Source organism: Saccoglossus kowalevskii, chromosome 1 (genome assembly GCF_978046115.1).
Source record: "Saccoglossus kowalevskii chromosome 1, keSacKowa6.1, whole genome shotgun sequence".
Lineage (NCBI taxonomy): Eukaryota > Metazoa > Hemichordata > Enteropneusta > Harrimaniidae > Saccoglossus > Saccoglossus kowalevskii.
This window is the reverse complement of record NC_140641.1, coordinates 19,310,659-19,338,004: the sequence shown is the minus strand read 5'-3', so window position 1 is coordinate 19,338,004 and position 27,346 is coordinate 19,310,659. Positions and strand designations below refer to the sequence as shown.

Here is a 27,346-nt window from a genome sequence, read left to right as displayed (position 1 = left end):
AAAACACTTTACACTGATTTACACTGCAGAGATTATTTATATTTATTTTTAACAAAGCCAATATATGATTGGCTGTAACAAATATTACTTTAACGTGAGCATCTCGAACAAGATTCTGGGATATGTCAACACACAAATTACATATACACGTTAACAATTAAAGTTATATAATTAAAAACCGTAACGATATATGTAATAATATGGTTCAATGCCCTTTTAAATACATACAATTCAGAAATACATTTAAAGAATTGGAGACTTAAATTTTTATGATTAACCTTAGAGTAAATGAGTATTGATGATGAGATTTACTTGGTATATTAATTTATTTTAGGCGGAATGTTTCAAAATTTGGTATTTTGTCCAAGTAAGTAAAATAATTTGCTGTAATATTTGTAGCCAATCGTGCAATAATCACACAAATTTGATTTCAAATTTGATAATAACAGTTTTAACACCATCCAGGCGACCATACACCGTCAAAGTTCGACGGAAGACCAGCTAGGTCAGGTGTATCGTCTATCGGCGGGACTAAACCCTCACGGTATTCATCCAACCGTGTACGTAATGCTTGTACTATCTCTGGATAAAGATCGGCGATGTTGTTTCTTTCCTCAGGATCATCTGTATTGAAAGAAAGACAGCGTGCTTTTAATTAGTTCAACCGATACTCATTTGGTACTCACACCTTGAAAATCGAAACACTATGTGTAGTTCGGTAATTACACAGTCTAGAAGCAAGGCTACTAATGAATTTCTTGTTTTTGATGGATATAATTCTGACTAGATTGTTAAGTTTCATTGCTAATGACCACACATAAATGTTACAGTCTGAAACTGAACTGTTGAATGACATTCATTAAAATTAGCTAAACGATTAAACAGTGTGCAATCCAAACGTTTGTTAGCTGTTGAAATTATTAATTGTTAATAATCTAAACAGAGGAATAACATGTCTGATCGGACATGCAAACTAAATATATAGCCTGCCCAGGTGCGTTGTTATGTATGCCCCATCATTTATCTTAATATGAAAAATGCGCTACAGTGGCAATGTACATGACATTTTAGAGATCAGCTATTATAATAGCAACTTGTCAAACAGTATCTGTTTATATTTAGGTTGGCGATTAGAACTTTATTTTGAAGTAATTGATATATCCGTATGTGAATGAATATTTCACCTTACCACCCGACTAATCAAACTTAATATGCGTTCTTCATACCTCTTATATTGAATAAGTATGTCACGTTCTCGGCGGGTATCGAAGTAGGTGGGCCAGGGAACCCGTTTGTCAGGGGGTCACCATAATTGAACCAACCATCTGAAATAAATATATACATTTACATATATTAGATATTAGATCACGCCACTTTCATTTGCGCAAAACTGTAAATCCAACAATGCCTCAAGTATTTATAATATACTAATGGATCTTGTGGGATTTAAGTTACCTGATTGATTGGTTGTTCGAATCGGATACAGTATATCCGGATTCCCTGTAATCAGTTTATAATCTCCAACTCTGGATACATACAAAACATACTTCAGGGTGAGATTGAATGCAACACATATGATAAATACCACCATATGTTCGTGGTATGTGGTATACGTAATGAGATGAATATTGTTTTGCAGCTCGTATTTGCTTGATGACTAAATCAATCACTTATCCACTTTGAAATATACTACGTACTAGTAATTTAAACTTTCATTATTAATCACCCACTAATTATTAACAACATAAAAAACATTTTTTTCCTTTAATTTTACATTTAATTTCGAAATTTCCAACAACAAATCATAAGGGATACTCGTAGTTGACTAATATTCATTACAACTATATTGATTATTATTATTTAGGAACAATCGATACACGCAAGCTATCACATATATCCCTTGTGGAATGTGAGACAATACGGGTTATTGTATGACGAGAGTATAAACCTGGAAAGAAAAAAACGGACGACACAGTTCTTCATTACATATCAACTTGTTACAATTTGCATAGATTAAAGGGTTATTTGCTAAACCCCACATTGAATATTACTACTTACCTGATAGCAGCACCCGGGGAAGGCTCAAAATCATCAATATTATAGACAAATTCATTTCTTGGCGATGGTTTACCCATCGAGAATGTCTTCCACATATCTATACCGTCGATTCCTCGTTCTGCCGTGTATAATACAAACCATATTTTAGCAACCTCAATCTAAAATATTGTGTCCAGCATGACAATTACTCTTGACAAATATTTTAACAACTCACCAGAATTAGCCCCAGCTATTGATAGTAACGTTTCATGCAAATCGACCATGTGCCATAACCTGTGACCGAAAGGTAACTTAGTTAAACAGAGGTGTGTCCAAAATTGTGAGTTTTATTTGGGTATTTCAAAATACTTCTTTCATCTCTACATAACAATTATGCAAAGTATCGATTTAATGGAAAAAATGCTACTATCAAGATCAAATAAACAAGTATTCTGTATTGCTCAGCACCACATTTTTGGAATAGCATTTCATCTTTTGTCTTTCCACTGACTATCTAACTAACTATCTAACTCGATAACGACAAAATTAGGTTACCTTACATATGATAACACAAACATTATACTTATACGAGACTGTTAGTGCTAAACTCAGTCTTTAGCAACATTTCGAATTTGTAATTGACCATCATTAACTTACTCATTACTTGTATATCCAGTCTGCGCTAACATACTCCCATGAATAAATGCTGGTACGCGAGTAGCGCCTTCAAACAACGTAGCAGCAATTCCCCGTAATGGCCAATTGGACCCCGACTGCGTTGCTAATGCTCCATTCTGTGTAAATAATTACAGGCAAAATAAAATTATCTATGAAAATAGTTACGCAATGCAATCAAGAAAAATGGCAGCGTCATATGAAATGCGTGTCCTTATGTGTATTATCTGAATTTTCCGATTTGAATGAAATGATTTTTACCAAAACATTTTGCCTCCAGAAAGTGAACACTTAACAACTTGTTGAATTACTAAATTCAATTTGCATATAGAGTATATTGACCACTTACGTCACTCATGAATATCAATAACGTATCGTCCCACATTCCTCTTGTCTTCAACGCATCCACCACAGTACCAACTGCATCATCCATGACAGACAACTTTCCTAAAATTGAGGGTTATGAAAATGGGTGGGTTATGAAAGTCCTACAACACTAGGATTGTGGACGCTCGTGAAGCAGTGAAACAAAGTTCATAGCATATACGTTCCAGTGGTTGTCCGCGAATATTTATAATGAAAAGATTATCTCAAGAATTCCGCAGAGTATGGACTTGTTAATCTATGTTCGATTCGCGTCTTCGTGCATACTATGCCATGATCCCATGGCCTCACCCTGACATTTATAGTTATGGAGAGATGCGGTATATCCCATGGAAGTAATTTAATTACACTATAATCAACAACTATCGAGGAAAACATGACGAACTTCTTTAAATGTATTTAAATAACGAATAAAATTGAATTCTGAATACAACAAGTCCGCTATCAGAAGTTTTAACAGCATATGGCCAGTGATATAATAATAAATAAATAAATACAAGTTTATATAGCGCCTAGTATCCATCGCAGTGATGCTCAATGACGCTTAGTTTCACAGATAGGCTTGCTGAAACAGGTACGATTTGAGTTTGATTTTGAAGATGTTAACATTTGGTGCAGAACAGATGTCATTTGGTAATTGATTCCATAAAGATGGCGAGGAGTGGGCGAATGACCGGTCACCATAATTCTTGAGATGAGTCCGAGGTACGGCAAGTGTATGTTCTTACTTGAGCGAAGGGTTCTCTGGTTTTGGTTTTGTGAATAAGCTCCGATATGTAGGGTGGTGTCAAACCATGCAGTGACTTGTACGTTAGTAGTAAAATTTTCGAGTGTATCTTATAGTGAACTGGCAGCCAATGTAATTTACGAAGAACAGGAGTGATATGATCAAATTTTTTGGTACGTGTAATTAGACGGGCAACACAGTTTTGAGCCCTCTGAAGCAGGTGTATCTGTTATTTAGGTAAGCCATAGAGTAAGGCATTGCTGTAATCCAGTTTAGCCGTTATAATAGAGTGAATGTGTTTAAGAAAGGTATGCTCAGATAGATGTTGGGGGCTGAGTATGTGTCTGATATGCATGTATATGCTCTGGCATGCACTGATGATGTGTTTACTGAACTGAAGTGAATCATTGAACATTGCAACTGAAATAACCTGTCGGTACACAAAATCACCTGAGGATAATTTAACATCTTCATTGTGAAATCATAATTACCTTACTTGTTTATTCAAATTTAAATATTTGAATAAACGAGTGAGTACAAACCATACCCAGGTGCCGGGTGATCTGCCGTAACTTCAGGCTATCAATCACCCCAAAATCAATCATCCAAAGTAGGAGGGGCAGCTAAATGTGTGTTTAACCAATAGCTAATCAATGTTGGGATGCAGCTGTGTGATGTTTAATGTCATCCCGAATGGCAGCACAATAACAACATCTCTACCACAACTAGACTAGAACATATCTTTCTGGGGAGCAAGTTTCTTAGGGCTAACAGCTCCTGTATGTTTATATGAAGCTTTGCTTTTATAGGATTCACACAACTAACTGTTTTTATTTAATGTGGGCTCCTAAGTAGTCCATAGTACTAGTAGCCAGTGTGGAATCAATAGATGGATCAGAAATTACCGCGTCAGGTTGGATACGTCATCACTTGGGGATGGCTAGAAATTGTGGGGTCTATGTCAGTCTCATCCCCGATGGTGACCCACATCGCTGGGCTATGATTACTAACACCAGTAATTGATGTACTCTGAATTCATTCCCACAAAACTCTATTTTGACCACTAGATCACTGATCTTAAAACACTGAACACTAGCCTGTTGGCTGTTGAAATCCATTCTTAAGAATCTGGACCAGAATTGAAAACAATTCATTGCATTTCCATAGAAGCCCGACAAATACAGAATATAGTCTGCAGTACGTTTGATAGTAGTACAACCCCAACATGTCATTGATACAGATCCACTTTATCAACTTTTGGAACAGCCACGTGACTGACATGCACAGAAATTTTGTGAAAACACATGCTGCAACATTGAGCCCGAATGGTCACACTTTGAGATGGTATCTTATTCCTCAAATCATGAAGCAAAATTATCAATGCCTTTGGGGTGAATCAGTACATTTAGGTACAATTTTTGAGATCAAATGATACAAGACAGTCATATTTTACTGACACCCGGGGATGCTAATTTTTCCAACACAGTGCTCACTCGAATCGTAAGCCCACTAGTCAATGCTAAACACTAGAATCTGGTAAGGTAAGTATGACTGAACTAATGAAATTCTTGTTTAAAAAAAATGGTCCATATTCACAATAACGAATTTTAACTGCACATGTGAAGGTATTCATGGGAATACTACATAAACACCAAATAAACAAAATGAATCATGTTTGTTTTGCCCATTTACACATCGACATGGAAAATACCGGGATATTTTTAAAGGCACAGCAAAGTAAACTGATGTACAGATGAAATAATCTGCGGTATATTGCCGTGTCTGGGAGTATACTGGTATAATGGGACTGTTTCATATTAAACAACTATGATAGAATGTTGTTTGACAGTTTCTTATTTTTCCCCCTTTTCCAACACGAATATGGATGTGTTAATGCTACTGCTTGGGCACTCCGCAAATGGGATGCCTCTCTACGTACAACCATCTATACATGGTAACCACAATACATACCATACAATTTTCTTGTTCGGTTGTCTGCAATATCAGAATACAACGCTTCATACTCTGGTGGAACCTGTGTGCACACACATATATAAAAAATATAATATACACGTAAAATAGAAAAAAAGAGGTATTACAGTTCTATATGTGCATATATAGAGATTATTCAATGGGTGACTTTGTAATATCGTATTTAACAAACTTTGTATTTGCTTGTTTGATAACATGCTGCAAGGTCATAGTTTGTATATCCTATTCATCACATGCATGCATTTTCAGCAGAAACTATTAACAACAAAATCTTAATTTGTACCTTATTTGCATACATGCTTTGCGTCCAGTGTATCGACTGCGATCAAATTAATACTAGTATATGTTTTTACGGATTTTAACACTTAATCAAATTGTTTACAGAAGGTTATTACCTCAAGACTCTTTGCTGGCGTATCCAAATTAAAGTGCAGGTATAATGGATATTCCTTGGAATGTCCCATTATTATCTCTGCTGTTCTTTCAGCAAGCATGAACTATAAAGAAAGGTAAAATGTAGATAAAACCTCACGATTCGTTTTTTATGTACATTGCATGCTTTCCCTAATTTCTTATCAAAAGGTAAATTAATAAAATAAGTGAAACTGTTTATAGATTCGTATACAACCCATTCCAATGAAAAACACATGATGCCATCAACCGATAAAAATAAAAAAATAAAACGCTTATTAAACTATTCTTTTTTTCTGTACTCACTGTGAGATAGGTGTCATTTTTTTGAACAACTCCGCTGTTGTTACGGAAATCATCTAGAAAGTCAAAACAAATTAAAAGTTTGGTTAAGTGACCTCGGCCCCTATGTCAATGTAAAAATTGTCTACCAGGTCAACAACCAAGTTATGATGAAAAATTATATATAAATACAGCAACATATATAATAACGAAATTGGTCACCAGTACTGTATAGCCATGTAGAGAAAAGTTGTAATAGCGTAATGCACTCGTAAATATAGACTTGTGTGACTGGATTATTGTACTTTTGAAAACAAGTGGAGCCGTACAATACAAGTGGAGTCGAGTTTGTAAAATTTCTTAGTTGTTTTTGTTTAGATTGTAAATTTTGTAATTGGATGTCTTGTACTTTAATTCCCGTATTTTCAGATATTAAAGCATGCAAAACTAAAACTACAATTAAAAAACAAATATTTCGTTTGTTTAGTTTATAAAATCAAATAGAGAACAGTGTCACTACAGTTGTCTATTTACTTTTAAGTGTTTTAAAAAACACGAGCTAATTTCCGCCAAACTTCCATTAACAACCTTATAACGTGCTTATTCTAGTTTAAATAAATATGACATATAAGCATAAAATCTCCTAGCAAAATAGATGAAATAAATATATAGAAACAATTTCAATCGCACATTCCTGACACTGTACTTTTATAGAAATATAACTGTGGCATGAAACTTGCACTGACAACCTGACTAAACAATGCAACCATTTATTTATTATTGATATGCTTGCATATGTTCATGAATATATTATAATAAACACACATTGTTTGATGTAAATAAAGCAATGTTTTCAGTCCAAATATTTCATTACTCGCACTTCACTGAACTTACATCCTGATGCAAACATACTTGTCTCTTTAGTCCAATGTGAGACTCCACCTCCAAGTTGACCATAATGCGAGTCAAAGCCACGGCTAGTTGGTAGATACTCCTTCTTACAAAATCCTAAATGCCACCTGCAAAAAAAAAAAATGAAAGATTTTTATTGTATTTAGCTCCAGTAGGCATTATTCACATATTTTGTTGTGCCCGGCCACTACTTATTTTCTAGCCTATTGGAGACGGAAAGCAATGTAAATAATATATGATATGAGTATGTTTTTCATATCGTACCTAGTGTTTTTATGCATTATCTACTTACTTCCCGAGAGCATGAGTTAGATATCCAACATCTTTAAGACTTTCTGGTAATAACTTAAACTCTAATGAAAGCCCACTACGCTCAAGGCCGAGCAGCATTCGATGCTGTAAGTAAAAAAGTCACACAAACTAATCATGATATTTATTTAATCAGAATCTCATGACTTAAAATTTATCATGAAATTGTTCAAATTTTTGTGTGTGCCCAGACGGCCCAAAATGACAGAATTTACCTCGTCCAAATGTGTATATGAATAGATTTTGCACATCGTACACTTTAATATATCACAAAACGAGGACAATCGATGAACGTAAAGCACTATATAACTCCCATGCTATCTGCGTTGCAGGATAAATTGCGTTGCAGTAAAACAGCTCATTACCTGATTTCCAGTTTTAAACGGATATAATCCCGTCATCAGTGCACTTCTTGATCTGAAAAATGAAATATGCATGTACATCAGACCAGTAAGGGTAAAGCAGCACATTAGTAGTTGAATTGAAGCAAATCGCCAAAATTGAGAATGTACCTGAGAATTTGAAATCAAATCTTATACCGTTATGCATATTGATATATTTCAGTTGACCAGACATTATAACTACATTGCGTAACAGTAACAGTGTTATTACTTACGGTGTACATGTAGGCTGGGCATACGTCTGATTGAATATAACCCCATCGGCGGCGAGTTGATTGAGAATCGGCATCTTGAGATCTGGATTGTTCCATCCTACGTCATTCCATCCAAGGTCATCTGATAGTAGCAAAACTATGTGGGGTTGTTTGTATCCTAATATATTGATTCAAATAATTATAATTTAGCACAACCCGTAGTGTTGAACGTTTTCATTTCATCTTGATACCTTACATGGTATTTTCACTCTTCTATCTCAAAATAATGCATGGTGATAACATTACATTACATTATCAGTATGAGCATGGTAATGATATTAAAGTATGTTTGTAAAAGCGTATGGTAGGAATGTCATACCCAACCGTAGATTTTCAAACAAAAGTCGGATAACGAAAATTCACAATAACACAAAACAAATGACTGACAATACTTAACAAAATAATCCACATGCAGAAAAGAAAACATCATCAACACTACATATTCAAATAATTGAGAGATTTGTATTGAACATATATAGAATACATTGCGATTTGAAGCGTGTGAGAAATGTCATATATAAAATTATATTAGTTTGAGATATATTTTTAATCAGAATTGAAAACAAATCGAATAGTATGATGTTCGACGATAATCACCACAACACAATTTCGTATTCGACAACAATAAAGAATTCGCATCTCTATGTCAACAAGTTTTTTTGTGTCATACCACGCGTTATTTTGATTTAGCCAAGAACAATATGTTAAATGGCTACATTCTTCATATCGACTATCTGTATGAACGAGATGTGCTGCTCAGCGGCGCCATTCATCCTGTATAGACCGATCGTGCAATGGTATATTGTACGTGCTCTATTATGTTGAGCAGAAACCATTTTTTCACTGCGCACATCCATTGTATCCATAGACTCCTGTGTATTTTATGGTATTTTTAATATATACATATTCAAATTAAAGTATTCATGTTATAATAACAATACTTTATTTTGCCGTTTTCTCTCCATACCTGGCGCATTGTCGTTTCCTCCTTGGCGCTGACAAGGGTCCACGAGATCTGGCAAAATTAACAATGAGAAAGAAATGATTTTCTCACGAAAAAGATTAAAATATTAATTTTGACACGAAAAACTATGAGTAATAGTATTGATATGAGTAATAGATTGCACAATTGCTCATGTGTACAATATTTCATGTCAACGTTCAGTTGTCACTGTAACTAATTACCACAAACGCTACTTACCATTGACGTATATTACTAATATCGCGATCAACTATCAAAGTGACCAATAATATGCCGTAGTTTCGAATCTTGTGTGAAGCTCTTGTGTCGTCCTTCTAAAAAAGAAGCGTATTAGTTTAATTGAATCATGATTGTGATTGTTTTGAGTGTTTAATGAATACTACGTGACATTGAATGTACTATTCAAATGGCAGCTGAATGTGAAAAGACTCATTTGTGATAGGCGATATCTGATATCTCTAGACATCGCACTATGAGTAAATCGGCACAATATTCGCCAAGAAACAAGGTTTGATTATTAGCTTATAGGTTATTTTTATATGTAACCTTCAACACCTGTACGGGAACAATTGACTGAATAGCCACCCACAAACAATCTACAAGACCTGAGATGTATACTGCAGAACGTCATCAACAAAAGTTGTTTAGTTCCTTTGCTAGGTTCTTCGAAAACCGCCATATACCATTCTGAATCCTAATAGTTGTCTGTACAAAACTTGACATATGCATTAGACAAGTGATTCTGATACCAAAGATCATATTCATATGATATCATATTAACAACAATGATATTGTATTTAACAAAACGTTTATCATATCTGCCAAAACCCCATTGAATGTTAAGACTAATCGTTAGAACAAATCTGTATTGCAATAATCATTGACACGAGGTCGAGGTCAACCTCCACAATAACGTATCATCTTCAATTTAATGTATGTTAGAAACTATAAACAACCAGTCAAAGGAATTTACATTTTTCATTTCTTGTTAATATTCATTCCCAGTTTTATTTTTGTATTATATTTCTCCCAATTGGTACAAAACAATGATAGTTGTACCCACAAAGTAATGGAATAGTCCAACTATCCCTCGTCCCGCGTTGCGACACGTCAAAGGCATACCCCGTCTGGGTATGCTACGACTACTGTACATAATTTATGACAAATATTTTACAGCTGGAGCCACAGAACAGGTGGTGTTACATGAATAGGCATATCAACATAACATTAGACCCATTGATTAACTCAAAAGACATTATACTCATGCAAGAATGGTCACCATGCTATCACAAATAATTGGTTCATACTCAAGTTAGTTAAAATATTACATGAACACAAGATTTGTTTGCCAGAACTAGTTTTCCTAAATAGTCAAAGAGGTAGATCATCTTCATTTAACTTTATTACATTTAAATTGAATGTTGTTTAATTAGGCATTGCTGTAGCTTGTGTGAGACAGATGGTTCATGGTTTTGATGGTTACGTACATCGCAGATATTCTCTCCGGATCTTTAGGAATTGTAATCGAGACAGTCGACATAAGTTGTGTGGGCACATAACAGTGAACCAAAAGTGATGGAAAACACAAGAATAACAAAATAGAAAATAAACCGATGTATTCTTAAAGTGTTTAATAAATATACCATCAAAGACATGAGATGTTTCTGGTTTTCACTGTTTAATCAAATTAATGATTTCCTTAGGTTATTCCGTCACATCCTCAGTGAGTCAAAGTCGATGAGGGATTCTACACTGAAATACACACAAGTCGTATTAGGTAGAGACTAACATAGCTAATCCACCTGTACATCTGTCACAGTGTAAGGCCTGATTATTGCAATTGAGAGGGACACCCACATAACTCACACTGGACCAGGGGTTCTTTCACTCATAGAATGGGTTAGACAAGAAAATAGTACCTCTCAAAAATGTGTATTGTTGATAAATCACGCCAACTCTAGGAACTCTAGGAATTTCTTTAGGCAATAAGTGAATTTATTTTCACTTTTCTTCAACAGGGTTGCCGATTTTAACTTCGTGTTAGAAAATAATAAAATTTTGTGTATTTTAAATTGATGATTTTCAATCTCGGAAATCTGAATTGGTGTATGCCCGATCGACATAAATTTGCTAAAAACCAGAGACAAAAAACATATCATATGCTACAGTAAATGACACAAACGTTATATGTTGCATATGATCTTTGTAATATTTTGAGCGACTCACCATGTTCCAACTTTCCGCTGACGTAGCCTCGGGCACTCTTTTCGATGTTGATTCCATGACCATTTGGATTGAAATGTGATTTAGGCAGAGATTTTAGTAGCTTTTATGGTCACTAGTTTATAGTCACAAGGTATACGACTCGATCTAAATATTACCAACTACCTAGGGAAATCACCTTCGGCATTTGATCGAATAGGTCAACCGCTTAGAGGCCGTCTAACTAAAATGAACTATTTTGTTAGTAGAAGAGTTTTGTTTTGCCGATTCAGTGGGAGGTGATTTGCATAGACAGTTGGTCATTAGTAAACAAAGGGGCCTTACGTCGTCGATCGTATAACGTAGTGTCACTTATATAACTTGAGGTTATTCCGCCCCATAAGACAAATAGGTTGTAAATTCTAAAGTAAATATTGTCAAACTCTTTAAACTAACCTTTTTATTTCACTGGACATCTCTGCACTAAACAGTCGATATAATTTAATAAAAGAAAGAATAAGAAGTCGATTTAAATTCCCATTGTGATTAATTAAAAAACATAATAAAACATCTTTTGTATATCCTTTCATCTCTTTTGGAAACGGACTGCAGTGGTAGGGAGTGCTAGTAATAATCGGGACATTACCCAACTGTATATGTTCTATTGTAGGCATTTTCTATAACAGATTTCATCATTATATTTTAATTGAAAAGGCACGTAAAACATTGTCAAGTGTAGTTCATACAGCAGTCATACCTGCGTGCTGGTATATGTTAATTTAGTACCATACCAATACAATTTATTGGACACTATAAACTAATAGTGTGTACAAACTAATAATATATTATTTATTTGTAGAACATAGTCTCGTTGCTAGTCTTGATACAGCACGTACATTGACATCGGACAATGACATGAACTGGCAGACTGAACTATAATACAGACTCTGATCGCTTTCAATCTATTATTCAATCTGTTATTCCGCCCCATAAGATAAATAAGTTGTAAATTATAAAGTAAATATATTATAAACCTCTCGTTTATGGCGTACTCACCATGCACTAGAAGTTCAAGCTTGGTGTTTGCATGAAAAACAGCATTATTGCTAACAAATCATGAAAAATAAATTAGCCTCTGCACCTTTTGTTCTAACATCTTTCCACAAGATAGAATTAAATATTTAGATGTCTTGAATTATATTTATATATATTTTTACATTCACTAGTAATGTTCTGTTTAAGATATAAAACACGTTGTTTTAAGTGCACAGCATTTTTATTCAGAAACACGTTAGGGGAAAAATTGAGAAATAGGATATGGTGGTTAGTACTATTTTTGTCTAGATTACGAATTTGCACAATAACAATTATTTTAAATGTTTGTATTTAAGTGATATTTCATTTAGACTACTTTTCTATTATGGGATAGCATCACCCATTTCAACAGAGTTTCTGTAATAATTAGATAAGTGGAGTATTTACATACCTTCAATTAGGCTACCCAGTTGCACATAAATATTTCGGTTATCTCTCATCTATCATTGTACATCATTCCTTATAAAATACCTTTGACTGTTTTTTTCTCGTTGCTTTTTTGTCTTGATTGTGTATTGTTGCATCGCATGTTGCCTGTTTGTCGGTTATAACTTGTCTCTTATAGCCAACAATAATTGAGATAACATTTCAATAACATCTCAACCACGATAACATCGCGCAATGTAAATTTAGAAAATGCTTCTGTGTGTTGTGATCTTGTGGTTGTGTGCATATTTTGTGAACTTGGCTTTCAACTCCATTGATGCTGAATGCTGCAGCTATACCCATCATCTCATCTGTTATTGTGATGCGCTAATAACAAAACGGTTTTATTGCACTACTCAGTGTGAATGTCTTGTTGTATGTGTCAAAATATCTGCTTGTTGTATATTTCTAGTTAATATGTTGTATATGCACACATGCACTAGCTGCTTGTGCAGACAGCAGAGAAGAGTTGCTGTCTTTGTCCACAAAGTCTAGCAGGTATGTATGGTTTTTGGTAGTCAATTCTAATCTTTATAAATTGCCTGTATGATGTCTTAGAGCTTCAGCGTCATCGACAATAAAACCAATCTTGTAATATTGTAGCCCTATGACCTCAAGATTTTCCTTCACGTCACTAACCACGTGACCGAGGTAATGAGGCCTAGACATATTGCCTCTCTTGCCACTTTGTTTTTTTCTCCGCGTTCAGTGCGAATAGATAAAACCGGTTCGATCAGTCATCTAGATGTTTTTCCTGTCCAACTTTTTGGTCTGACTAGCTGTCACCTGCGTGGCAGCCGATGCTGTGGCTGGTAGGATAAGTCTTTCTTATTATTTACCCCCGTGTCGCCTTTTTTGTGTGCATTGCCTTACAATGTGTTTGTTTGTGTTTTGACCAATCAAATCGATGGATTAACATCAACAATATACTGCTATAGTATAATTATGTATATTTGCTACTGACAGATTACTGTGCTCACATATGAGAGAATGCGAAAACTATTACCTGGTCACGTGAATCCACTAATTATGTTTTTATCTTTTCACACATTTACTTAATCAAATAGATATAGTCCTCATACTCGCAGATACATTTTAAAATGTGAATTAGACAGGCTTTTATATCATTATATATTTGTTACACATGTTTGCGAAATGAATATGTGTTATGTAAGAAAAACATTTTACACTGATTTACACTGCAGAGATTATTTATATTTATTTTTTAACAAACCCAATATATGATTGGCTGTAACAAATATTACTTTACCGTGACCATCTCAAACAAGATTTAGGGATATGTCAACACACAAATTACGTATACACGTTCAAAATGAAAGTTATATAATTATAACCGTAACGATATATGTAATGATATGATTCAATTGTATGCCCTTTTAAATGCATATAATTCAGAAATACATTTAAGCAGTAGAAGATTTAAATTGTTATGATTAACCTTAGAGTAAATAAGTATTGCTGATGAGATTTACTTGGTATATTAATTTATTTTAGGCGGAATGTTTCAAAATTTGGTATTTTGTCCAAGTAAGTAAAATAATCTGCTGTATTGTTCGTAGCCAATCGTGCAATAATCACATAAATTTGATTTCAAATTTGATAATAACAGTTTTAGCACCATCCAGGCGACCATACACCGTCAAAGTTCGACGGAAGGCCAGCTTCGTCAGGTGTATCGTCTATCGGCGAAACTAAATCTTCACGGTATTCATCCAATCGTGTACGTAATGCTTGTACTATCTCTGGATAAAGATCGGCGGTGTTGTTTCTTTCCTCGGGATCATCTGTATTGAAAGAAAGACAGCGTGCTTTTAATTAGTTCAACCGATACTCATTTGATACTCATACCTTGAAAATCGAAACACTATGTGTAGTTTGGTAATTACTAATGAATTTCTTGTTTTTGATGAATAGAATTCTGGCTCGATTGTTAAGGTTCATTGCTAATGACCACACATAAATGTTACAGTCTGAAACTGGACTGTTGAATGACATTCATTAAAATTAGGTAAACGATTATACAGTGTGCAATCCAAACGTTTGTCTGCTGTGGAAATTATTAATTGTTAATAATCTAAACAGATAAATAATATGTCTGATCGGACATGCAAACTAAAGATATAGCCTACTCACGTGCGCTGTTATGTATGCCCCATCAGTTATCTTAATATGAAAATTGCTCTACAGTGGCAATGTACATGACATTCTAGAGATCAGCTATTATAATAGCAACTTGTCAAACAGTATTTGTTTATATTTAGGTTGGCGATTAGAACTTTATTTTGAAGTAATTTATATATCTGTATGTGAATGAATATTTCACCTTACCACCCGACTAATCAAACTTAATATACGTTCTTCATACCTCTTATATTGAATAAGTATGTCACGTTCTCGGCGGGTATCGAAGTAGGTGGGCCAGGGAACCCGTTTGTCAGGGGGTCACCATAATTGAACCAACCATCTGAAATAAATATATACATTTACATATATTAGATATTAGATCACGCCACTTTCATTTGCGCAAAACTGTAAATCCAACAATGCCTCAAGTATTTATAATATAGTAATGGATCTTGTGGGATTTAAGTTACCTGATTGATTGGTTGTTCGAATCGGATACAGTATATCCGGATTCCCTGTAATCAGTTTATAATCTCCAACTCTGGATACATACAAAACATACTTCAGGGTGAGATTGAATGCAACACATATGATAAATACCACCACATGTTCGTGGTATGTGGTATACGTAATGAATTAAATATTGTTTTGAAGCTCATATTTGCTTGATGACTAAATTAATCACTTATCCACTTTGAAATATACTACGTACTTTCATTATTAATCACCCACTAATTCTTAACAACATAACAAACATTTTTTTTCTTTTAATTTTACATTTAATTTCGAAATTTCCAACAACAAATCAAAAGGGATACTCGCAGTTGACTAATATTCATTACAACTATATTGATTATTATTATTTAGGGCCAATCGATACACACAAGCTATCACATATATCCCTTGCGGAATGTGAGACAATACGGGTTATTGTATGACGAGAGTATAATCCTGGAAAGAAAAAAACGGACGACACAGTTCTTCATTACATATCAACTTGTTACAATTTGCATAGATTAAAGGGTTATCTGCTAAACCCCACATTGAATATTACTACTTACCTGATAGCAGCACCCGGGGAAGGCTCAAAATCATCAATATTATAGACAAATTCATTTCTTGGCGATGGTTTACCCATCGAGAATGTCTTCCACATATCTATACCGTCGATTCCTCGTTCTGCCGTGTATAATACAAACCATATTTTAGCAACCTCAATCTAAAATATTGTGTCCAGCATGACAATTACTCTTGACAAATATTTTAACAACTCACCAGAATTAGCCCCAGCTATTGATAGTAACGTTTCATGCAAATCGACCATGTGCCATAACCTGTGACCCGAAAGGTAACTTAGTTAAACAGAGGTGTGTCCAAAATTGTGAATTTTATTTGGGTATTTCAAAATACTTCTTTCATCTCTACATAACAATTATGCAAAGTATCGATTTAATGGAAAAAATGCTACTATCAAGATCAAATATACAAGTATTCTGTATTGCTCAGCACCACATTTTTGGAATAGCATTTCATCTTTTATCTTTCTACTGACTATCTAACTAACTATCTAACTCGATAACGACAGAATTAGGTTACCTTACATATGATAACACAAACATTATACTTATACGAGACTGTTAGTGCTAAACTCAGTCTTGAGCAACATTTCGAATTTGTAATTGACCATCATTAACTTACTCATTATTTGTATATCCAGTCTGCGCTAACATACTCCCATGAATAAATGCTGGTACGCGAGTAGCGCCTTCAAACAACGTAGCAGCAATTCCACGTAATGGCCAATTGGACCCCGACTGCGTTGCTAATGCTCCATTCTGTGTAAATAATTACAGGCAAAATAAAATTATCTATGAAAATAGTTAAGCAATGTAATCACGAAAAGTGGCAGCGTCATATGAAATGCGTGTTCTTATGTGTATTATCTGAATTTTCCGATTTGAATGAGAAGTTAAAAATTTTTACCAAAACATTTTGCCTCCAGAAAGTGAACACTTAACAACTTGTTGAATTACTAAATTCAATTTGCATATAGAGTATATTGACCACTTACGTCACTCATGAATATCAATAACGTATCGTTCCACATTCCTCTTGTCTTCAACGCATCCACCACAGTACCAACTGCATCATCCATGACAGACAACTTTCCTAAAATTGAGGGTTATGAAACTGGGTGGGTTATGAAAGTCCTACAACACTAGGATTGTGGACGCCCGTGAAGCAGTGAAACAAAGTTCATAGCATATACGTTCTAGTGGTTGGTCCGTGAATATGTATAATGAAAAGATTATCTCAAGAATTCCGCTGAGTATGGACTTGTTAAGCCATGTTCGATTCGTGTCTTCGTGCATACTATGACATGATCCCATGGCCTCACCCTGACATTTATAGTTATGGTTATGGAGAGATGCGGTATATCCCATGGAAGTAATTTAATTACACTATAATCAACAACTATCGAGGAAAACATGACGAACTTCTTTAAATGTATTTAAATAACGAATAAAATTGAATTCTGAATACACCAAGTCCGCTATCAGAAGTTTTAACAGCATATGGCCAGTGATATAATAATAAATAAATAAATACAAGTTTATATAGCGCCTAGTATCCATCGCAGTGATGCTCAATGACGCTTAGTTTCACAGATAGGCTTGCTGAAACAGGTACGATTTGAGTTTGATTTTGAAGATGTTAACATTTGGTGCAGAACAGATGTCATTTGGTAATTGATTCCATAAAGATGGCGAGGAGTGGGCGAATGACCGGTCACCATAATTCTTGAGATGAATCCGAGGTACGGCAAGTGTATGTTCTTACTTGAGCGAAGGGTTCTCTGGTTTTGGTTTTGTGAATAAGCTCCGATATGTAGGGTGGTGTCAAACCATGCAGTGACTTGTACGTTAGTAGTAAAATTTTGGAGTGTATCTTATAGTGAACTGACAGCCAATGCAATTTAAGAAGAACAGGAGTGATATGATCAAATTTTTTGGTACGTGTAATTAGACGGGCAGCACAGTTTTGAGCCCTCTGAAGCAGGTGAATCAGTTATTTTGGGAAGCCATAAAGTAAGGCATTGCCGTAATCCAGTTTAGCGGTTATAATAGAGTGAATGTGTTTAAGACAGGTATACTCAGATAGATGTTAGCGAATGATTCCTATGCGTCTGATATGCATGTATATGCTCTGGCATGTACTGATGATGTGTTTACTGAACTGAAGTGAATCATTGATGGCACCAATGTTGCGAGCTGCAACTGAAATAACCTGTCGGTACACAAAATCACCTGAGGATAATTTAACATCTTACATAGTGAAATCATAATTACCTTACTTGTTTATTCAAATCTAAATATTTGAATAAACGAGTGAGTACAAACCATACCCAGGTGCTGGGTGATCTGCCGTAAGTTCAGGCTATCAATCACCCCAAAATCAATCATCCAAAGTAGGAGGGGCAGCTAACGATTATATTCGAACAGGTCTATATGATAAGGACTAAATGTCTGTTGAACTGAATCTGAAGTCTTTCTTCGGAATCCTTATATGGGATGCAGTGTGGTCGAAATTAATTATTTTGGACTTAAGAAAAAAAAGATTGCTAGCGCCAACACTTAGAGTATGTCTAAGGCCGGGGAATAGCTTTTTCCCAACAATGAACAATAAAACCAAACCAAAACCAAGCCAGTGAGTTAGCTAATCCTCTGGCCTGATGGAAATGTGTGTTTAACCAATAGCTAATCAATGTTGGGATGCAGCTGTGTGATGTTTAATGTCATCCCGAATGGCAGCACAATAACAACATCTCTACCACAACTAGACTAGAACATATCTTTCTGGGGAGCAAGTTTCTTAGGGCTAACAGCTCCTGTATGTTTATATGGAGCTTTGCTTTTATAGGATTCACACCACTAACTGTTTTTATTTAATGTGGGCTCCTAAGTAGTCCATAGTACTAGTAGCCAGTAGGGAATCAATAGATGGATCAGAAATTACCGCGTCAGGTTGGATACGTCATCACTTAGGGATGGCTAGAAATTGTGGTGTCTATGTCAGTCTCATTCCCGATGATCGACATCGCTGGGCTATGATTACTAACACCAGTAATTGATGTACTCTGAATTCATTCCCACAAAACTCTATTTGGACCACTAGATCACTGATCTTAAAACACTGAACACTAGCCTGTGTGGCTGTTGAAATCCATTCTTAAGAATCTGGACCAGAATTGAAAACAATTCATTGCATTTTCATAGAAGCCCGACAAAGACAGAATATATATAGTCGGCAGGACGTTTGATAGTAGTACAACCCCAACCTGTCATTGATACAGATCCACTTTATCAACTTTTGTAACAGCCACGTGACTGACATGCACAGTAATTTTGTGAAAACACATGCTGCAATATTGAGCCCGAATGGTCACACTTTGAGATGGTATCTTATTCCTCAAATCATGAAGCAAAATTATCAATGCCTTTGGGGTGAATCAGTACATTTAGGTACAATTTTTGAGATCAAATGATACAAGACAGTCATATTTTACTGACACCCGGGGATGCTAATTTTTCCAACACAGTGCTCACTCGAATCGTAAGCCCACTAGTCAATGCTAAACACTAGAATCTGGTAAGGTAAGTATGACTGAACAAATGAAATCCTTGTTTAAAAAAAATGGTCCATATTCACAATAACGAATTTTAACTGCACATGTGAAGGTATTCATGGGAATACTACATAAACACCAAATAAACAAAATGAATCATGTTTGTTTTGCCCATTTACACATCGACATGGAAAATACCAGGATATTTTTAAAGGCACAGCAAAGTAAACTGATGTACAGATGAAATAATCTGCGGTATATTGCCATGTCTGGGAGTATACTGGTATAATGGGACTGTTTCATATTAAACAACTATGATAGAATGTTGTTTGACAGTTTCTTATTTTTCCCCCTTTTCCAACACGAATATGGATGTGTTAATGCTACTGCTTGGGCACTCCGCAAATGGGATGCCTCTCTACGTACAACCATCTATACATGGTAACCACAATACATACCATAAAATTTTCTTGTTCGGTTATCTGCAATATCAGAATACAACGCTTCATACTCTGGTGGAACCTGTGTGTACACACATATATATAAAAAATATAATATACACGTAAAATAGAAAAAAAGAGTTCTATATGTGCATATATAGAGATTATTCAATGGGTGACTTTGTAATATCGTATTTAATAAACTTTGTATTTGCTTGTTTGATAACATGCTGCAAGGTCATAGTTTGTATATCCTATTCATCACATGCATGCATTTGCAGCAGAAACTATTAACAACAAAATCATAATTTGTACCTTATTTGCACACATGCTTTGCGTCCAGTGTATCGACTGCGATCAAATTAATCCAATATATGTTTTTTACGGATTTTAACACTTAATCAAATTGTTTACAGAAGGTTATTACCTCAAGACTCTTTGCTGGCGTATCCAAATTAAAGTGCAGGTATAATGGATATTCCTTGGAATGTCCCATTATTATCTCTGCTGCTCTTTCAGCAAGCATGAACTATAAAGAAAGGTAAAATGTAGATAAAACCTCACGATTCGTTTTTTATGTACATTGCATGCTTTCCCTAATTTCTTATCAAAAGGTAAATTAATAAAATAAGTGAAACTGTTTATAGATTCGTATACAACGCATTCCAATGAAAAACACATTATGCCATCAACCGATAAAAATAAAATAAACGCTTATTAAACTATTCTTTTTTTCTGTACTCACTGTGAGATAGGTGTCATTTTTTTGAACAACTCCGCTGTTGTCACGGAAATCATCTAGAAAGTCAAAACAACTTAACAGTTTGGTTAAGTGACCTCGGCCCCTATGTCAATGTAAAAATTGTCTACCAGGTCAACAACCAATTTATGATGAAAAATTATATATAAATACAGCAACATATATAATAACGAAATTGGTCACCAGTACTGTATAGCCATGTAGAGAAAAGTTGTAATAGCGTAATGCACTCGTAAATATAGACTTGTGCGAGAACAGTGTCACTACAGTTGTCTATTTACTTTTAAGTGTTTTAAAAAACACGAGCTAATTTCCGCCAAACTTCCATTAACAACCCCATAACGTGCTTATTCTAGTTTAAATAAATATGACATATAAGCATAAAATCCCCTAGCAAAATAGATGAAATAATTATATAGAAACAATTTCAATCGCACATTCCTGACACTGTACTTTTATAGAAATATAACTGTGGCATGAAACTTGCACTGACAACCTGACTAAACAATGCAACCATTTATTTATTTATATGCTTGCATATATTCATGAATATATTATAATAAACACACATTGTTTGATGTAAATAAAGCAATGTTTTCAGTCCAAATATTTCATTATTCGCACTGAACTTACATCCTGATGCAAACATACTTGTCTCTTTAGTCCAATGTGAGACTCCACCTCCAAGTTGACCATAATGCGAGTCAAAGCCACGGCTAGTTGGTAGATACTCCTTCTTACAAAATCCTAAATGCCACCTGCAAAAAAAAAAAAAAAAATGAAAGATTTTTATTGTATTTAGCTCCAGTAGGCATTATTCACATATTTTTTTGTGCCCGGCCACTACTTATTTTCTAGCCTATTGGAGACGGAAAGCAATGTAAATAATATATGATATGAGTATGTTTTTCATATCGTACCTAGTGTTTTTATGCATTATCTACTTACTTCCCGAGAGCATGAGTTAGATATCCAACATCTTTAAGACTTTCTGGTAATAACTTAAACTCTAATGAAAGCCCACTACGCTCAAGGCCGAGCAGCATTCGATGCTGTAAGTAAAAAAGTCACACAAACTAATCATGATATTTATTTAATCAGAATCTCATGACTTAAAATTTATCATGAAATTGTTCAAATTTTTGTGTGTGCTAAAACGGCCCAAAATGACAGAATTTACCTCGTCCAAATGTGTATATGAATAGATTTTGCACATCGTACACTTTAATATATCACAAAACGAGGAAAATCGATGAACGTAAAGCACTATATAACTCCCATGCTATCTGCGTTGCAGGATAAATTGCGTTGCAGTAAAACAGCTCATTACCTGATTTCCAGTTTTAAACGGATATAATCCCGTCATCAGTGCACTTCTTGATCTGAAAAATGAAATATGCATGTACATCAGACCAGTAAGGGTAAAGCAGCACATTAGTAGTTGAATTGAAGCAAATCGCCAAAATTGAGAATGTACCTAAGAATTTGAAATCAAATCTTATACCGTTATGCATATTGATATATTTCAGTTGACCAGACATTATAACTACATTGCGTAACAGTAACAGTGTTATTACTTACGGTGTACATGTAGGCTGGGCATACGTCTGATTGAATATAACCCCATCGGCGGCGAGTTGATTGAGAATCGGCATCTTGAGATCTGGATTGTTCCATCCTACGTCATTCCATCCAAGGTCATCTGATAGTAGCAAAACTATGTGGGGTTGTTTGTATCCTAATATATTGATTCAAATAATTATAATTTAGCACAACCCGTAGTGTTGAACGTTTTCATTTCATCTTGATACCTTACATGGTATTTTCACTCTTCTATCTCAAAATAATGCATGGTGATAACATTACATTACATTATCAGTATGAGCATGGTAATAATATTAAAGTATGTTTTTAAAAGCGTATGGTAGGTATGTCATACCCAACCGTAGATTCTCAAACAAAAGTCGGATAACGAAAATTCACAATAGCACAAAACAAATGACTGACAATACTTAACAAAATAATCCACAAGCAGAAAAGAAAACATCATCTACACTACATATTCAAATCATTGAGTGATTTGTATTGAACATATATAGACAACTTAGATTGCGATTTGAACCGTGTGAGAAATGTCATATAAACAATTATATTAGTTTGAGATATATTTTTAATCAGAATTGAAAACAAATCGAATAGTATGATGTTCGACGATAATCCCCACAACACTATTTCGTATTCGACAACAATAAAGAATTCGCATCTCTATGTCAACAAGTTTTTTTTTGTCATATCACGCGTTATTTTTGGTTTAGCTAAGAGCAATATGTTACATGGCTACATTCTTCATATCGACTATCTGTATGAACGAGATGTGCTGCTCAGTGGCGCCATTCATCCTGTATAGACCGATCTTGTAATGGTATATTGTACGTGCTCTATTATGTTGAGCAGAAGCCATTTTTTCCCTGTGCACATCCATTTTATCCATGGACTCCTGTGTATTTTATGGTATTTTTAATAATACATATTCAAATTAAAGTATTTATGTTATAATAACAATACTTTATTTTGCCGTTTTCTCTCCATACCTGGCACATTGTCGTTTCCTCCTTGACACTGACAAGGGTCCACGAGATCTGGCAAAAATAACAATGAGAAAGAAATGATTTTCTCGCGAAAAAGATTGAAATATTAATTTTGACACAAAAAAACTATGAGTAATAGTATTAATATTGATATGAGTAATAGATTGCACAATTGCTCATGTGCACAATATTTCATGTCAACGTTCAGTTGTCACTGTAACTAATTACCACAAACGCTACTTACCAATGACGACTATTACTAATATCGCGATCAGTATGCTAAGAACTATCAAAGTGACCAATGATATGCCGTAGTTTCGAATCTTGTGTGAAGCTCTTGTGTCGTCCTTCTAAAAAAGAAGCGTATTAGTTTAATTGAATCATGATTGTGATTGTTTTGAGTGTTTAATGAATACTACGTGACATTGAATGTACTATTCAAATGGCAGCTGAATGTGAAAAGACTCATTTGTGATAGGCGATATCTGATATCTCTGGACGTCGCACTATGAGTAAATCGGCACAATATTCGCCAAGAAACAAGGTTTGATTATTAGCTTATAGGTTATTTTTATATGTAACCTTCAACACCTGTACGGGAACAATTGACTGAATAGCCACCCACAAACAATCTACAAGACCTGAGATGTATAATGCAGAACCTCTTCAACAAAAGTTGTTTAGTTCCTTTGCTAGGTTCTTCGAAAACCGCCATATACCATTCTGAATCCTAACAGATATCTGTACAGAACTTGACATATACATTAGACAAATGATTTTGATACCAAAGATCATATTCATATGAGATCATATTAACAACAATGATATTGTATTTAACAGCAAAACCCCATTGAATGTTAAGACTAATCGTTAGCAAAAATTTGTATTGCAACAATCATTGACACGAGGTCGAGGTCAACCTTCAAAATAACTTGTCATCTTCAGTTTAGTGTATTTTAGAAACTATAAACAACCAAAATACCAATCAAAGGAATTTACATTTTTCATTTCTTGTTAATATTCATTCCCAGTTTTATTTTTGTATTATATTTCTCCCAATTGGTACAAAACAATGATTGTTGTACCCGCAAAGTAATGTAATAGCCCAACTATCCCTCGTCCCGCGTAGCCACACGTCAAAGGCATACCCCGTCTGGTGTTTTTATTTACTGTTACGTAGGCGGGTATAAAACTTTATTGCCTCCACAACGGTCACTGGGATATCTAGGACAGTTTTTGGGTATGTTGCAAAGTCTCTCGGTATTTGCTTAACGGGTGCGGGAGTGGGTGTATGTAAATCTCGTGCGCATACTGTAAAGGCTCAGACGACTACTGTACATAAATTTATGACAAATATTTTACAGCTGGAGCCACATAACAGATGGTGTTACATGAATAGGCATATCAACATAACATTAGACCCATTGATTAACTCAAAAGACATTATACTCCTGCAAGAATGGTCACCATGCTATCACAAATAATCGGTTCATACTCAAGTTAATTAAAATATTACATGAACACAAGATTTGTTTACCAGAGCTAGTTTTCCTAAATAGTCAAAGAGATAGATCATCTTCATTTAACTTTATTACATTTAAATTGAATGTTGTTTAATTAGGCATTGCTGTAGCTTGTGTGAGGCAGATGGTTCCTGGCTTTGATGGTTACGCACATCGCAGATATTCTCTCCGGATCTTTAGGAATTGTAATCGAGACAGTCGACATAAGTTGTGTGGGCACATAACAATAAACCAAATGTGATTGAAAACACAAGAATAACAAAATAGAAAATAAACCGATGTATTCTTAAATTGTTTAATAAGGACAGGGAGACAAGGACAGGAGATGTTTCTGTTTTTCACTTTTTAATCAAATTAATGATTTCCTTAGGTTATTCCGTCACATTCTCAGTGATTCAAAGTCGATGAGTAATTCCACACTGAAATACACACAAGTCATATTAGGTAGAGACTAACATAGCTAATCCACCTGTACATCTGTCACAGTGTAAGGCCTGCTTATTGCAATTGAGAGGGACACCCACATAACTCACACTGGACCAGGGGTTCTTTCACTCATAGAATGGGTTAGACAAGAAAATAGTACTGAAAATGAAATACACATACACCAAAATATTGAGTTAAAGCTCCTGACTTTAACACCTCTCAAAAGTGTGTATTGTTGATAAATCACACCAACTCTCATAAAACGCTAGGAATTTCTTTAGGCAATAAGTGAACTTATTATCACTTTACTTCAACAGGGTTGCCGATTTTAACTCGCTTTTAGAAAATAATAAAACACTCAATTTTGTGTATTTCAAATTTATTCTTTTCAATCTCGCAAGTCTGAATTGGTGTATGCCCAATCGACATAAATTTGCTAAAAACCAGAGACAAAAACCATATCATATGCTACAGTAAATGACACAAACGTTATATGTTGCGTATGATCTTTGTAATATTTTGAGCGACTCACCATGTTCCAACTTTCCGCTGACGTAGCCTCGGGCACACTTTTCGATGTTGATTCCATGACCATTCGGATTGAAATGTAATTTAGGCAGAGATTTTAGTAGCTTTTATGGTCACTAGTTTATAGTCACAAGGTATACGACTCGATCTAAATATTACCAACTACTTAGGGAAATCAGCTTCGGCATTTGATCGAATAAGTCAACTGCTTAGAGCCCGTCTTACTAAAATGAGCTATTTTGCTAGTAGAAGAGTTTTGTAAACACTGGTTGCCGATTCAGTGGGAGTGATTTGCATCGACAGTTGGTCATTAGTAAAGAGAGGGCCATAAGTCGTATATTGTATAACGTAGTGTCACTTATATAACTTGGGGTTATTCCGCCCATAAGTCAAATAAGTTGTAAATTCTAAAGTAAATATTGCCACACTTTTTATGGTGTACTCACCATTTACTATAAGTTTAAACTAACATTTTTCTTTTCACTGGACATCTCTGCACTAAAAAAGAAAGAATAAGTCGATTTAAATTCCATTGTGATTAAATAAAAAACATAATAATAAAACATCTTTTGTATATCCTTTGATCTCTTTTGGAAACGGACTGCAGTGGTAGGGAGTGCTAGTAATAATCGGTACATTACCCAACTGTATATGTTCTATTGTAGGCATTTTCTATAACAGATTTCATCATTATATTTTAATTGACAAGGCACGCAAAACATTGTCAAGTGTAGTTCATACAGCAGTCATACCTGCGTGCTGGTATATGTTAATTTAATACCATACCAATAAAATTGATTGGACACTATAAACTAATAGTGTGTACAAACTAATAATATATAATATTGTAGAACATAGTCTCGTTGCTAGTCTTGATACAGCACGTACATTGACATCGGACAATGACATGAACTGGCAGACTGAACTATAATACAGACTCTGATCGCTTTCAATCTATTATTCAATCTGTTATTCCGCCCCATAAGATAAATAAGTTGTAAATTATAAAGTAAATATATTATAAACCTCTCGTTTATGGTGTACTCACCATGCACTAGAAGTTCGAGCTTGGTGTTTGCATAAAAACAACATTATTGCTAACAAATCATGAAAAATAAATTAGCCTCTGCACCTTTTGTTCTAACATCTTTCCACAAGATAGAATTAAATATTTAGATGTCTTGAATTATATTTATATATATTTTTACATTCACTAGTAA

General features: G+C 34.7%; 2 protein-coding genes across 2 annotated transcripts; both read right to left on the bottom strand.

The window, feature by feature from the left end:
* Window positions 1-451: 451 nt before the first annotated feature.
* On the bottom strand, window positions 452-11,655 carry LOC102801957 (arylsulfatase B-like). Its single transcript, XM_085496669.1, has 17 exons — window positions 11,593-11,655; window positions 9,602-9,680; window positions 9,352-9,399; window positions 8,346-8,502; window positions 8,095-8,146; window positions 7,713-7,816; window positions 7,403-7,527; window positions 6,533-6,585; window positions 6,211-6,312; window positions 5,795-5,858; window positions 3,062-3,159; window positions 2,695-2,831; window positions 2,273-2,331; window positions 2,059-2,176; window positions 1,456-1,526; window positions 1,227-1,325; window positions 452-624 (listed from the first exon to the last, which is right to left on the bottom strand). The coding sequence occupies exons 1-17, from the start codon at window positions 11,653-11,655 to the stop codon at window positions 452-454; spliced, it is 1,602 nt and encodes a 533-aa protein (XP_085352795.1).
* A 3,066-nt stretch (window positions 11,656-14,721) lies between these two features.
* LOC102809263 (arylsulfatase B-like) lies at window positions 14,722-26,193 on the bottom strand. The gene is made up of 17 exons (XM_085496664.1): window positions 26,131-26,193; window positions 23,894-23,999; window positions 23,653-23,700; window positions 22,643-22,799; window positions 22,392-22,443; window positions 22,010-22,113; window positions 21,695-21,819; window positions 21,047-21,099; window positions 20,729-20,830; window positions 20,320-20,383; window positions 17,306-17,403; window positions 16,933-17,069; window positions 16,510-16,568; window positions 16,296-16,413; window positions 15,705-15,775; window positions 15,476-15,574; window positions 14,722-14,894 (listed from the first exon to the last, which is right to left on the bottom strand). The coding sequence occupies exons 1-17, from the start codon at window positions 26,191-26,193 to the stop codon at window positions 14,722-14,724; spliced, it is 1,629 nt and encodes a 542-aa protein (XP_085352790.1).
* Between the last annotated feature and the right edge of the window lie 1,153 nt (window positions 26,194-27,346).

What these genes read in the sequence shown, in the direction of transcription:
- LOC102809263 (XM_085496664.1), bottom strand. Translation starts at nt 26,193, where the DNA reads ATGGTCATGGAATCAACATCGAAAAGTGTGCCCGAGGCTACGTCAGCG. An exon ending in AAGTATGTTTGCATCAGGAT is followed by an intron (nt 21,100 to 21,694) that starts GTAAGTTCAGTG and finishes TTGACTTTCTAG; the next exon opens with ATGATTTCCGTGACAACAGC. An exon ending in ATACTTATTCAATATAAGAG is followed by an intron (nt 14,895 to 15,475) that starts GTATGAAGAACG and finishes CTTTCAATACAG; the next exon opens with ATGATCCCGAGGAAAGAAAC.
- LOC102801957 (XM_085496669.1), bottom strand. Translation starts at nt 11,655, where the DNA reads ATGGTCATGGAATCAACATCGAAAAGAGTGCCCGAGGCTACGTCAGCG. An exon ending in CTAACTCATGCTCTCGGGAA is followed by an intron (nt 7,528 to 7,712) that starts GTAAGTAGATAA and finishes TTTTTTTTGCAG; the next exon opens with GTGGCATTTAGGATTTTGTA. An exon ending in ACTGGATATACAAGTAATGA is followed by an intron (nt 2,332 to 2,694) that starts GTAAGTTAATGA and finishes TTTCGGTCACAG; the next exon opens with GTTATGGCACATGGTCGATT.